General features: G+C 47.0%; 1 protein-coding gene across 1 annotated transcript in view; it reads left to right on the top strand.

Annotated features, from left to right (window-relative positions):
• LOC120941576 (cytochrome P450 2C29-like) overlaps positions 1-13,005 on the top strand; it is a 110,519-nt gene that overhangs the window by 43,129 nt on the left and 54,385 nt on the right. Inside the window, exon 5 of the mRNA XM_040355056.1 lies at positions 7,199-7,359. Coding sequence (XP_040210990.1) covers positions 7,199-7,359 — 161 coding nt within the window. The remainder of the gene's footprint in view (positions 1-7,198; positions 7,360-13,005) is intronic.

The raw sequence follows: 13,005 nt of genomic DNA, 5'->3' as shown, positions 1-13,005 counted from the left end.
ATAAATAAACTATGTGAATACAAAAAGATTTTCTTAGGGAATAAACATAAGAGGGAGAGCGTCCCCAGTCAGCTCTGCGGGGGATTCCTCCCCCTCCCTCTGCTCGCCGACACTGCATAATGCGAGCGCTCACACAATCAGATATTCTAGCCTGGACCGTGTTTAAGTGTGTGCACGGCAGACTGCAGTACACTGTAATCACTGAACTACATTATCTCCATCCCTTCTCTCCCCCCCCCCCAACTGTCTCCCTCCCCCTCTCCTGTTCTTTCAAAACATTCACAATTTACTTTCACTTTCAGTTAGGCAGATAATATACGGTGCAAATTTCTTTCCTGCATCCACAGATTGCAGGAAAGAAACTTGCATGATTCCCCCATCAACAGACAGTGGTGACAGGGGAATATCCCTCCTGCCCAGCAATTATATTCTCCCGACAAACAGTGATTATCACCAGTGGCTATACAGAAACCACTAGTGATAATTATAAGAGAATCTGCTCATTAATGGTTCAAATCTCAGCCAGTTTCTGCTGAACCAGCTGAGATTTAAACTGTCTATGGCTGGTCTTAGCTCTTAGGCAGCCCATACATTGATTAGCACTGTGGAGTGTCGGCTTCCTGGCGGGATTGGGCATGTGGGATTTCAAACACACCCGAGCAAATCTCTATTGGTTGTAGACAGTTGAGCTCCCTGCAGGTTGCTTAGCAGCAGTGGACCCTTCTCTGACATGCTGATCGGGATGCAATCCAGGTGATGCTCTTAGTCAAATCCTAGTCATAAATATCAGTGATTTTATTGATCAAAGCTCACACTTTACAGGCATAGAGCCCACATGGCTGCTGATCATACAGTTGATTATCATTATGTGGTTGTACTCTTGATGCTAATAAATACTGTGTTTATTAGATCTGACTGGGAGCATCACCTGGATCACATGCCGATCAGCATGTCAACAGAGAAGGTTATACAGCATTACTGCTGCTAGGTGACCAGCTGGGGGCTCGGCTCTCTATAACCAATAGTGCCAGCCTTCCCCTGCATGCACCCATAATGTCACCAGCACTAGGTCCTAATAGACTGCCGCCGCTGCCAAGGAGACAGATGCCAGACCAGCGCTGTAAATAGCAGGGACATGACAGCTGGGGATCCCCACTGTGGCAGAACACCAGGGTCCGGTGGCAAGACAACCTTTGCAACAATGATAGTTCTCCCACAGTTTTGGACCCTTCTTGGTGTGCTGGTGACATATATCTCTTGTTTTCTGCCACCCTGGGGGGCCCCAGTATAGTAGGAAGGGAGCTCACTGCAGAACATGTGAAAGGGCCCATAGTGGGATCGTAGTAAAGGGCCCCAGGATATATATATATATAATTGCATTTTATAGTTGGCCCCCCTACTTTTGTCCCTGTCCCCCCATGTGCCTCCCCTAAATATGAAAGCTGGAGACGCCACTGTCCAGAAGAACCGAAAGGACTAAATTCAAGTCCCATGGGGGTAGTGGAGGGCGCACCGGAGGGGCCACATGCCAGACCCCCTGAACAGACGTACGCACCAAGGAGTGCGACGCCAAGGCTCATTGAAAGTAAACAGCCAGAGCAGAAATCTGACTCCTAACCGTACTTAAGGCGAGAGCCTGATCCACTCCCTGCTGTAAAAAAACAAAAAAACAAAAAAAACAGCAGAATCCTGGACACCACGTATGTACGAGGGTGCCATTTCATCTCCTAACACACAGAGATGTAGGCCTTCCACGTAGGATGCCACCAATGCGCCTGACGCGTCCGCCCACGGGTCCCTTGACCTGGCCACGATCGTGGCACCTTCCGGTTGAGGCGGGACGCTAGAAGGTCCACGCCTGGAGTGCCCCACATTCGGCACAGACACTGAAATCCCTGCGGGTGGATTGACCACTCTCCTTGGTCTAGCGCAGTCCGACTTAGGAAGTCGGCTTGCCAATTCTGTACTCCCGGAATGTACACGGCCGATAGAGCCGGGCCAGACCTTTTGGCCCACCGAAGGATGTGCGCGACCCTCATCGCTGCAACAGAACTCCGTGTGCCTCCCTGATGATCGACGTACGCCACGGCTTTGTCAGACAGGGTCCTGACCGGTCGGCCCTGTAGATCCAGGGACCACCAGGCAAGGCAAAGCTTGATCCAGAACATCGATCTGTAGGTGGGACTCCACCTGAGTCCAGCGCCCCTGGGCTGACTGGGTGCCCCAAAAGCCCCTCCCCAACCGGAGAGGCTGGCATCCGTTGCAACCACTGTCCAGTGACATGGCAGAAACGTCTTCCCGGCCCGAAGCACCGGAGACGTCAGCCATCACACCAGGGAAGACTTGACCAGTTGACTCAACTGAATCTGGGAATCCAGAGATGACGGAAGCTTGTCCCAACGTGACAGCAGTTCCCTCTGTAGCACCCTGGCGTGGAATTGGGCATACGGAACTGCCTCGAAAGAGGCCACCGTCAGACCCAGAACCCTCATGCAGAATCGCAGAGATGACCACTACTAGGTCGACAACTGCTGCACAGCACATTGCAGAGCCTGAATTTTTTCCGTTAGGAGAAAAAAATAAAAAAAACCTCCCGGCGGAATCCAGGACTAGTCCCAGGAATTCCAGTCCCTGAGACGGAATCAACACTGACTTCTGGACAATACAGAAGCCAGCCAAACTCTTGGAGAGTCTGACACGTGATAGACACGCCTCCACTAATTCAGAGCTTGAAGAAGCTCGTAGGAGAATGTCGTCCAGACATCCCACGATAACAAACCCCCACTGTCACAGCCGGGCCAGTATCGGGACGAGCACCTTGGTGAAAACCTGTGGTGTCGACACCAAGCCGAGCGGGAGGGCCACAAAATGAAAATGGTCCTCCCTGACCGCAAAGCCCAGAATCTCTGGTGCTTTGAGCATATGGGAACATGCAGGTACGCGTTCATGACATCCAAGGACGCCAGAAAATTCCCATCCTGAAATTTTGCACTTTGACAAAAAACAAACGAGGGCCTTGAGGCCCAGGATTGGACGGACCCCGTCCTCGTTGGGGACTACAAACAGATTGGAGTAATACCCCTGAGACTGTTCCATCGAGGGAACTGGCACAATCACTCCCCCGACCAGAAGATCCTGGACAGCCCCTGACAGAGCCAACCGGCGAACCGGAGAAAGCCAGAGGTTGGAGGAAAAAAATTCTGTTTGGTAGCCAAGAGAGAAAAATCTATCTTGCACCGCGAGAAAACAACTTCGCAAAGCCAACGGTCGGAAAGAAGAGGCCTCCACCGAGCCGCGAAGTCACAAAGCCGGCCCCCCACCCGACACGGGTGGGGGCAGACTTACATGCGGAAGCAGTACTGTCCACAGGCCCGTCAGGCACGTGGTACCAGGCACGCCACAGCCTTAGCACCCTGCAGATATTTTCCCCGCCGTGCTGGGCACACAAACCGCTCGGGAGAGGAGGGCTCTCGCTGACGGGGAGGCTCCTTGCCCTCCCTAGACAGTGGAAGCAGCTTGCTCTTACCACCCGTGGCATCCTTAGGGGTGTCATCCCGGGAGGCCCAAAAAGCCGCCCACCCTTAAAGGGGTAAGTCCACCAAGGACCCTTTTGAGGATTGGTCCGCAGACCAGCATGTTCGCCACACGAGGCGGCGCAAACACCCCCACACAGGCGGAGGCCCTGAAAAACAAGGGGAGTGCATCCAGGACCGACTCACAGACGAACTACAGACCCTGAACTAATTGTTCAGCTAGGTCCTTACAGATCTCGGCAGCATCTTGTGCCCCCAGCTCCTGCAGCAGGAGCTTCGCCCTTTCAGTCAGAGTCTGTGACACTAGAGACCCAGCCAAGACCGGTCTCAGCGGGGTCCCCAAAGGCAGGAGCCCCTTCCATGGTCAATGTGGCGGCTTTGCTCCATCCGGACACTGGAGGGTCCACAGGAGGAGAGACCCACCTTCTTACAAAGGGGTCGCAAAGCATTCAGGGACTGCAAAAAAACATTCTACAGTGTAACATAAATTGTCCAAATAAGGAACACATTTGTAGTGCGCTGCGGTTTGCAGAACCCAAAAGGGACCGGTACATCTGGTACCTCCGCCAAAACCTCAAACCGTTTAGTTTCATGAGTATGCAAGGCAGGCACACTACCACTGAGCTATAAGCTCTAACCACAGAAAATAAGAGCTCCAATAAATTCCTTGTCCGCGTGGGTTAAGCCCGCATCCTCTGACACCACAGAACCAGAGCCAGACGCAATAGCCGGGCATGGTCCAGTGTCAGAGGCATCCCCAGAAGCAGGCTCAGGGAGGGGGCGCTTTTTTACCCCCAACCAGACACAAGCTGCTTCAAACCAGATGAGAAAAAAACTCCCTCAACAGATGTGGCAGGGGGAGGGGCATCAAGGGTTAACTTAGGCCTTAGTGGGGAGGACAGTACCTAGTACAGGCTCCATAGCGTCCCACCGCCGTGTTACCCAAACTGCTAAGCAGAAAACCACCCACGGTTACCTCCTGGCCATTTTACCGAGCATGAGGGCCCCCAGGGAACTCACCACCCCGCCTGGTGCATCGCGCTGAGAGGAGCCTGATGATGTGCTGAGAAGCCGGCCGCGCTACTGACTGTCCCCACAGAGAGATTTGCGGTCTCTCCGAGTGCTAAAACGGCCACACGAGGCCAAACGAAAATTTAAGATGGCTGCCGTAATGCAAAAAAACCGCCAAGGACTACAAGAAAATGGCCGCCGAGCTATATAAGGCGTGACTACGGCAAAATGGCGGCCGTTGCACATTTTTTTTTTAAAGTACAGACACAGCCAGCAGCCCACAGCAGCACAGTAACAAGCACACAAGACCAGCAGTGAACACATACAGCCCCCTGCAGTGAACACACACAGCCCCAGCTAACACACAGACCCTGGTGTAATAAAGAAACCCCAGAAAAGCCCCCCCTCACAGCCGCTACCCAAAAGGGAAGGAGGGAGAGGAATAAGGGAGAGAGGAAAGCAGGGCGAACCCTCAGTCGACCTCCCCTGGGAAAATTCCAGCCAGACCACTTACCTGAGCAAGGGGTCACTACTTACCCGTCCTGCGACCACCGGCTGGAGGTATCCCAGACAGAACCAACGTCCGCTAAACGGCATGGTTGTTGGCCAGACACACTGTGACAAAGCCATAAAAGACCGGTCATATGTGTGCCCTAGAACCAAAGTTCCCCGGCCACCCCTGGAGCAATGGGGCCTGTCGTGGACGTCCCAAAGCTGAGCTAAGGGCCGGCACACGCTCGATGGCCGAACATGGGGGGACTACAAGAGTCGAGGACCCAGCCTGTCACCCAGTCGGCTGTTGATAGAAGAATCAGGCCCCGTACACACGACCGAGGAACTCGATGTGCCAAACACATCGAGTTCCTCAGCAAGTTCTGTGTGGAAGCCGCCGAGGAGCTCGGCGGGCCGACTTTCCTCATTGAACAACGAGTAAATAGAGAACATGTTCTCTTTTCGGCCCGACAAGTTCCTCGACGGGTTCCTCGCTGAAAAGTGTACACACGACCGAGTTTCTCGGCAGAATCCAGCTCCGACCGAGTTTCTGGCTGAATTCTGCCGAGAAACTCGGTCGTGTGTACGGGGCCTCAGAGGATTCAAAAATGCAGGAACAAAATAATAAAAAGATAAAAAAAAAATCGCAAGAAAAAAATCTCCAGAGTACAGGACTCTAGAAGGGCCTGACCTCTCCTGTCGTTAGGCAGGAAAAAACTGAGGCTGCTAGAGCAGGTGGTGGGTTATACCCGAGGGGCCATTTAAGTGCTTTTTTTCTGCCTAAACTCTCCTAAAGGGAAGCGGATATAACCCTACTGTCAAAGGATGCTGTGTCCGTCTATGAACGGAAGAGAAAATACATTTTTAACATTAGATTGAGGCTAATTAAGGGGAGCAGAAACGGGTATTTTTTTTTAAATCAATGCCGTACTTACCGTTTTCGAGATAGATGTTCTCCCGCCGCTTCCGGGTATGGGCTGCGGGACTGGGCATTCCTATTTGATTGACAGCCTTCCGACCGTCGCATACACCACGTCACAAGTTTCCGAAAGTAGCCGAACGTCGGTGCGCAGGCGCCGTATAGAGCCGCACCGATGTTCGGCTTCTTTCGGCAACTGGTGACGCGCTGTATGCGACCGTTGGAAGGCTGTCAATCAAATAGGAACACCCAGTCCCGAAGATCATACCTGGAAGCGGCGGGAGAACATCTATCTCTAAAACGGTAAGTATGGCATTGATTTAAAAAAAAAAAAATACCCGTTTCTGCTCCCCTTAATTAGCCTCAATCTAATGTTAAAAAAGTTGGCCCACCCTCTGCAGCTATAACAGCTTCAACTCTTCTGGGAAGGCCGTTCACAAGGTTTAGGAGTGTGCCTATGGGAATATTTGACCATTCTTCCAGAAGTGCATTTGTGAGGTCAGGCACTGATGTTGGATGAGAAGGCCTGGCTCACAGTCTCCACTGTAATTTATCCCAAAGGTGTTCTATCGGGTTTAAGTCAGAACTCTGTGCAGGCCAGTCAAGTTTCTTTCACCCAAAACTCGCTCATCCATGTATTCAGGGGGCTTGTTTTGTGCACTGGTCAAAATCTAAATCATTTGATGGAGGGGGGATTATGGTGTGGGGTTTTTCAGGGGTTGGGCTTAGCCCCTTAGTTCCAGTGAAGGGAACTCTTCAGTATACCAAGACATTTTGGACAATTTTATGCTCCCAACTTTGTGGGAACAGTTTGGGGACGGCCCCTTCCTGTTCCAACAGGACTGTGCACCAGTGCACAAAGCAAGGTCCATAAAGACATGAATGAGCGAGTTTGGGGTACAGTACCATATCAGTGTCCTCAACAACGTGAAAAAAAAGAAAAAGGTTCTAAATTTTTAATGCCCATTTTTCACGTCATGAAAAATACTCTGGAGGCCACACACGATCGTTTTTAATGACATAAAAAAAAATGCATTTTTCACGTCATGAAAAAATGGTCGTGTGTACGCGGCATTAGTGTGCTTAGATCTAGAGGTTTCTCATTTAAAAGCATTGCAGTGCTTCCGAACTATAGGCCTAATAGCTTTGTCTATCCCTGTGGGTCCAAATATCAAAAGTGTAAAGAAATTGTAAAAGAAAAATATTAGTTGTAAAAGACACCTAATTTATCTCCTTATTTCAGGAAAACCATTCAATCCTCTACTGATCATGGCCAGCGCTGTTGGGAATATTATCAGCTCAGTGTTGTTTGGAGAACATTTTGAATACAAAGACCCAAAGTTACATGAACTGATGTCTTACACCTCCCGACACGTTAAGAATCTTACATCCGCATTGCACATGGTAGGTTATCATCATTGGTGGATTTGTCTTCCTTCCTACCACTAGCCCCTACTAAATGGTCACATAGACTACTACATACATAGACTACTACATGGTTACTGGAGGAAACCAGTAGTGCACATTTCTAAGTTTTCTTGAATGACTTAAATTTGACTCAAAATGTCAGTGCTGTTTTTGGCAAAGTTTTCTTACTGTATTGTATTTTATAATTGTTGTTCTGGAATTCAATTATATGCCAGTTTTAGAAATATACGATATTTAACCACTTCTCCACCGGGCCTATTCTGGCACTTCTCTCCTTCATGTAAAAATCATAATTTTTTTGCTAGAAAATTAATCAAAACCCCCAAACATTTTATATATATATATATATATATATTGTGACAGGAAGTCAGTTAAATCTATGGGTGTTGTCACTGCTGGGACATATGTTTCTGCCTGTTTAGACGATACACAGATTATTATCGGGCGTCGGCTACAAACATAGACAGAGGAAGGCTAGAGGCCTTTAGATAACTTCAGCTGTTCATAATAAAGCAATCAAGGCCTTTATAAGTAGCCAGAAGGTTACCACTCAATTGCTGCAACACTCCTAAGGCTGTGTGAACAGGAGAAGCAGTGCCTGATGAGGTGAGGAGACCATTGACTTTTCTGTGTGATAAAAGTCCAAAAACTATTGTTTGTGCTGTATAAGCAGCACTGTCTATCCAGCGCTAGGCTGTGTTAGACTTCATAGATAGGTTCCTGTGTGGAAGGTAGACGCAGCGTGGCTAGGATTTATTTTATGTTTTTGTTTATGCTGTTTGGATACTTGCAATTGATTTCCAGCAAGATGGAAAAATAAACCAGAAACTTGGTTTTCAACTGTTTTGATTGCCAGTCTGTATAAGTTCAGTGTGTGGTGAACCCATCCTAGGGGTCACACACCCCGCTACCGAGCTAACCCCTCACATATGGTGGAGTGCCGCGGGCAACTAAAGTGAACCCAAAATGGAGGAGATACTGAAACAGCTGGTTTTATCAAATGCAAATCAACAGCAGATGAATGCAGATTTGGAGCGGAGCCTTGCAGCTCAACAACAGGCTCGCCAAGAGAGCATGGCAGCTCAACAACAGGTTCACCAAGAGAGCCTTGCAGCTCACCGAAAGAGCATGGCAGGCTGGGAACAGAGACACCAGCAGCAAATGGAGGCCATCATGACACAGCAACAAAGCCCAGCAGAGAATTGTCTGTTGTTGGAGGAGTCCAGAGACTTTGAAATATTTAATTTGTTTACTGGTATCCTTGGAAACAGTCCACCCTTAACATCTCACTCAGAGCGGTGGGATACATATTGTGAGGATCTGACCAAGTACAGAAAGCTAACTAGTTTGGAAACATGGGGAACAAAAGAGCTGGATTATCTTCGTCTTGATGACTTTTCAAGTCCCTATCCGGATGAAAAAGTTATCAGTAAAACCCCCACTCTTGCTCAGCTAAACAGTGAGGAGCTTTGTGAAGATCCATTTGAAAGAGTCCCCATACCTGTGCAAAAGGCTTTGAGTGGTGCTGAAATAAACATGGAGGAAATTGATCACGTGATCATAGTGGGTGGAGCCACTTGTGTACCTAAAGTTCGAGATGCAGCCAAGGAAAATACTTGTTTTTGTGGTGCTGAAGCCAAAAAGCAGGAAAAGACAAATGAAGATTTTTTTCAGTGTAAAAGTAGTACAAAATGTTTTGAGAAGAAATACCGCTGTGATGGGGTGCCACAGTGTTCTGATGGATCTGATGAAAAAAACTGTTGGAGACCAACAGATCCTTTTGTTTGGTGTCTTTCAAAGACTTGCTGCGTGCCTCAGAATTGGATCTGTGATGGTAAATCAGACTGCATTGATGAGCCTGATGAACAAGGCTGTGAACGTAAGGAATGTGGCAGTAACAAGTTCCAGTGTAATAATGAACAGTGTATTCCCTATACTATGCACTGCGGTGGAGACCGTGATTGTGGTGACCATTCAGATGAACAAAACTGTACAGTCACTAAACACGTCCGCTGTCAAAGTGGGGAATTTAAATGTCCATCTGGTGAATGCTTGCTAATAGAATGGAAATGTGATGGTGCAAAAGACTGTAAAGACGGAAGTAATGAAAAGGACTGTAAATTGGAGAAGATCACTTGTGAAAATGAGCAGTGGGCTTGTGCTAGTGAAGATCAATGTATTCCGACCGTCTGGCGGTGTGATAGTCGCACGGACTGCCATGATGGCAGTGATGAAGTTCACTGCAAACTGCAGATGTACAAAAGTAACGAGTATCAGTGTAAAAATCTTAATTGTGTTCCAATCAGTGCTGTTTGCGGTGGACAATCTGACTGTCTGGATGACTCAGATGACGGTGGTGCAAACTCAGTTCAAGATGAGCGTGACTCTGATGATTCAGAAGATGATGAACCTAGGGAGCAAACATCCAGCGATGTAGAAAATGGTAGCAATAGTCGTAATGCTAGTGACTCTGAAAATGAAGAGGCTCAAAATCACATTGCCAGTGATTCGGATGATGAGCCAACCGGAAAAAGAGGCACGAATGAAATTGAGGTTGGGGTAGACGAGGAAGGATTTATTTACCTTTCATTTGAAAACCCGGAGCCAGTTGACAATCCACAGTTCCTCTGGTCCAAGGACTACAAGGGAGCTCCAGACTCAGAGAGAACAGACATTTCTACCGATGGAAATAAGTCTAAACTTATTCTAACAAACCCTTCTGAGGAAGATGTAGGCACCTATGCTGTTGAAGTGCCAAATACAGATGGAGTATCTGCTAGTCACATGCTAACAAAGGAAGAACTAGAGGAACTGATGCGCAAAAGCCAGGATGTACGACATCCACTGATACGGAAAATCTCAGGCTGGAGTGTGGATGTACTGGAGAATGGAGATGTGCGCCTCTGGTTACAAGTAGAAAAACTGTCCTCTGATGCAGTTTTGGAGATGATTCTTAATGACAAAGTCATCCAAAATACACCGAAACGAAAAATAACATTTGACAAGGAAAATGGACTTATTGAAATAATTAAGGAAGACTTTGGTGAAGAAGATAAAGGAACGTATACTGAAAAAGTAGTGGATGGAAGAGCATCAAACCAGCTCATTGTTACCCTTACTGGGGAAGATTTTGATAAAGTTTATGATGAGTCCCAAAAGAAGGTCACAGAAGACTGCCACGTTATTATGATGTGCAAAGTTAAAAATACCAAAACAGAGACCACGCTCAAGTGGTCTGTGGACAAGAAACCACTATCTAACGGTCAATTTGATAATCAAACTGGGTCAGGGACACTTGTAATGAAAAAGTTTACAAATGAAGATAAAGGACTTTACAAAGCTGTGGTAAAAGATAGCAGGGGAGACGACACGACTGAAATGGATCTTACCAAAGAAGGTATTGAAGATCTAATGCAGGAAATTCGTAGAAAAAGTGCAATGTCTGCCTCCCCACTGAAAGGTAAAGGCACAGCTGACGGAATTAAGCTTTACAGCGATGTGAAATATTTCATGGAGAGCATGAATCCTGTGTGGTACCACAAACATAAGAAGGTGGAGTTTACTAGAGAGGTGGAAGAAGACAATGAAGATGACAAACATGATATCAGTGATGCCTTTTCAGAGCCAGATTATGAAAATGATTCTGTTGAAGATTTGAAAGGAATAACTGCCGTGTCATCGAGGAAAAGAGGAAAGCGAAGGTATTTCTGGGAATATAGCGAGCAATTAATGCCTTCTCAACATAAAGGGATACTGAGACGGTCTGAATGGGACAGAGACACGCTTCCCAGAAATATGTACCAGAAGAATGGTCGGCATCACGGCAAGTACACTGTGAACAAATCTCGCAGGACAGGTGTGGAAGACCTGACTCCAAATCCAAGAAAACTTCTGCAGATTGGTGGTGAACTGCGTAAACTGAATAAAGTAATCAGTGACCTAACACCCGTTATGGAGCTTCCTGTCACTGCCAGGCCGCGATCTCGTAAGGAGAAAAACAAGCTGGCTTCCATAGCTGGCCGTCAAAAAAAGAAAGCCCAGTATGAAGCCAATAACGTGAAGCTGTGCGGCCTGAATACTGAATATGATAATTTGCTGTTGGTGATCAATTCAATAAAACAAGAGATAATGACACAAATACAAATCCCCTGGGTGAAATGGGCTTTGGATTCTCTCTGGTACTACCTCGTGGGTAGACTGTTTGAACTGGTGACGGATCACGCCCCATTAAAGTGGAGGGCACAGACTAAAGATTTAAAGGCACGGATTGAAGATTTAAATGAGCTACAACTAAAGCTTAAAGAGGCCCTAAAAACTAGCAAGGCTAGAGAGAATAACCTCACAGAAGACCTGGAAAACCTAAACCAAGAGTTGCGAACAAAGCAGAGAACCATTAAAAAGCAACAGAAGGGAAAAGATGAATTAAACAAGGAAAATGAAAAACTGAGAAAAAGGGTGAAACATTTGATGAGCAGCGTACAGAGCAAGTCCCTTCTGGACAGTAAACAGAGCATGGTAGATGAGCTTCAGAAGAAAATGAAAAAGCTTGAACTGGTAACGCATCGCCCCGGTGCTAAAGTGGGGAAGGCAGATGGGTTGTCCCGAGTGCATGCCTGCTTGGTAACCTGTGTCCCAACCCTAGGGTTGAAACAAGAGGGGGGGTATGTGACAGGAAGTCAGTTAAATCTATGGGTGTTGTCACTGCTGGGACATATGTTTCTGCCTGTTTAGACGATACACAGATTATTATCGGGCGTCGGCTACAAACATAGACAGAGGAAGGCTAGAGGCCTTTAGATAACTTCAGCTGTTCATAATAAAGCAATCAAGGCCTTTATAAGTAGCCAGAAGGTTACCACTCAATTGCTGCAACACTCCTAAGGCTGTGTGAACAGGAGAAGCAGTGCCTGATGAGGTGAGGAGACCATTGACTTTTCTGTGTGATAAAAGTCCAAAAACTATTGTTTGTGCTGTATAAGCAGCACTGTCTATCCAGCGCTAGGCTGTGTTAGACTTCATAGATAGGTTCCTGTGTGGAAGGTAGACGCAGCGTGGCTAGGATTTATTTTATGTTTTTGTTTATGCTGTTTGGATACTTGCAATTGATTTCCAGCAAGATGGAAAAATAAACCAGAAACTTGGTTTTCAACTGTTTTGATTGCCAGTCTGTATAAGTTCAGTGTGTGGTGAACCCATCCTAGGGGTCACACACCCCGCTACCGAGCTAACCCCTCACAATATATATATATATATACATAATATATTAGCAGACACCATAGGGAATAAAATGGCAGTCATTGCAACTTATTTTCTCTCATGGTATTTGCGCAATCATTTTTCAAACGCTTTTTTTGGGGGAGAAAAAACGGTTTTATGAATTTAAAAAATAACAAAACAGTAAAGTTAGCCCAATTTTTTTGTATAATGTGAAAGATGATGTTATGCCGAGTAAATAGATACCTAACATGTCACGCTTTAAAATTGCGCACACTCATGGTTTCCTAGCAGATATTCTACCATGAAGGCCTGATTCACACAGTCTCCTCTTACCAGTTCTAGAGATGTGTCTGCTGCAGAAGGTGGCTACTTTGAAGAACCTAGAATATGAAATATATTATCAGT

The sequence above is a fragment of the Rana temporaria genome, chromosome 5 (genome assembly GCF_905171775.1).
Source record: "Rana temporaria chromosome 5, aRanTem1.1, whole genome shotgun sequence".
Taxonomy (NCBI): domain Eukaryota; kingdom Metazoa; phylum Chordata; class Amphibia; order Anura; family Ranidae; genus Rana; species Rana temporaria.
Note: the sequence above shows the minus strand (reverse complement) of the source record. Positions and strands in the feature narration are given on the sequence as shown.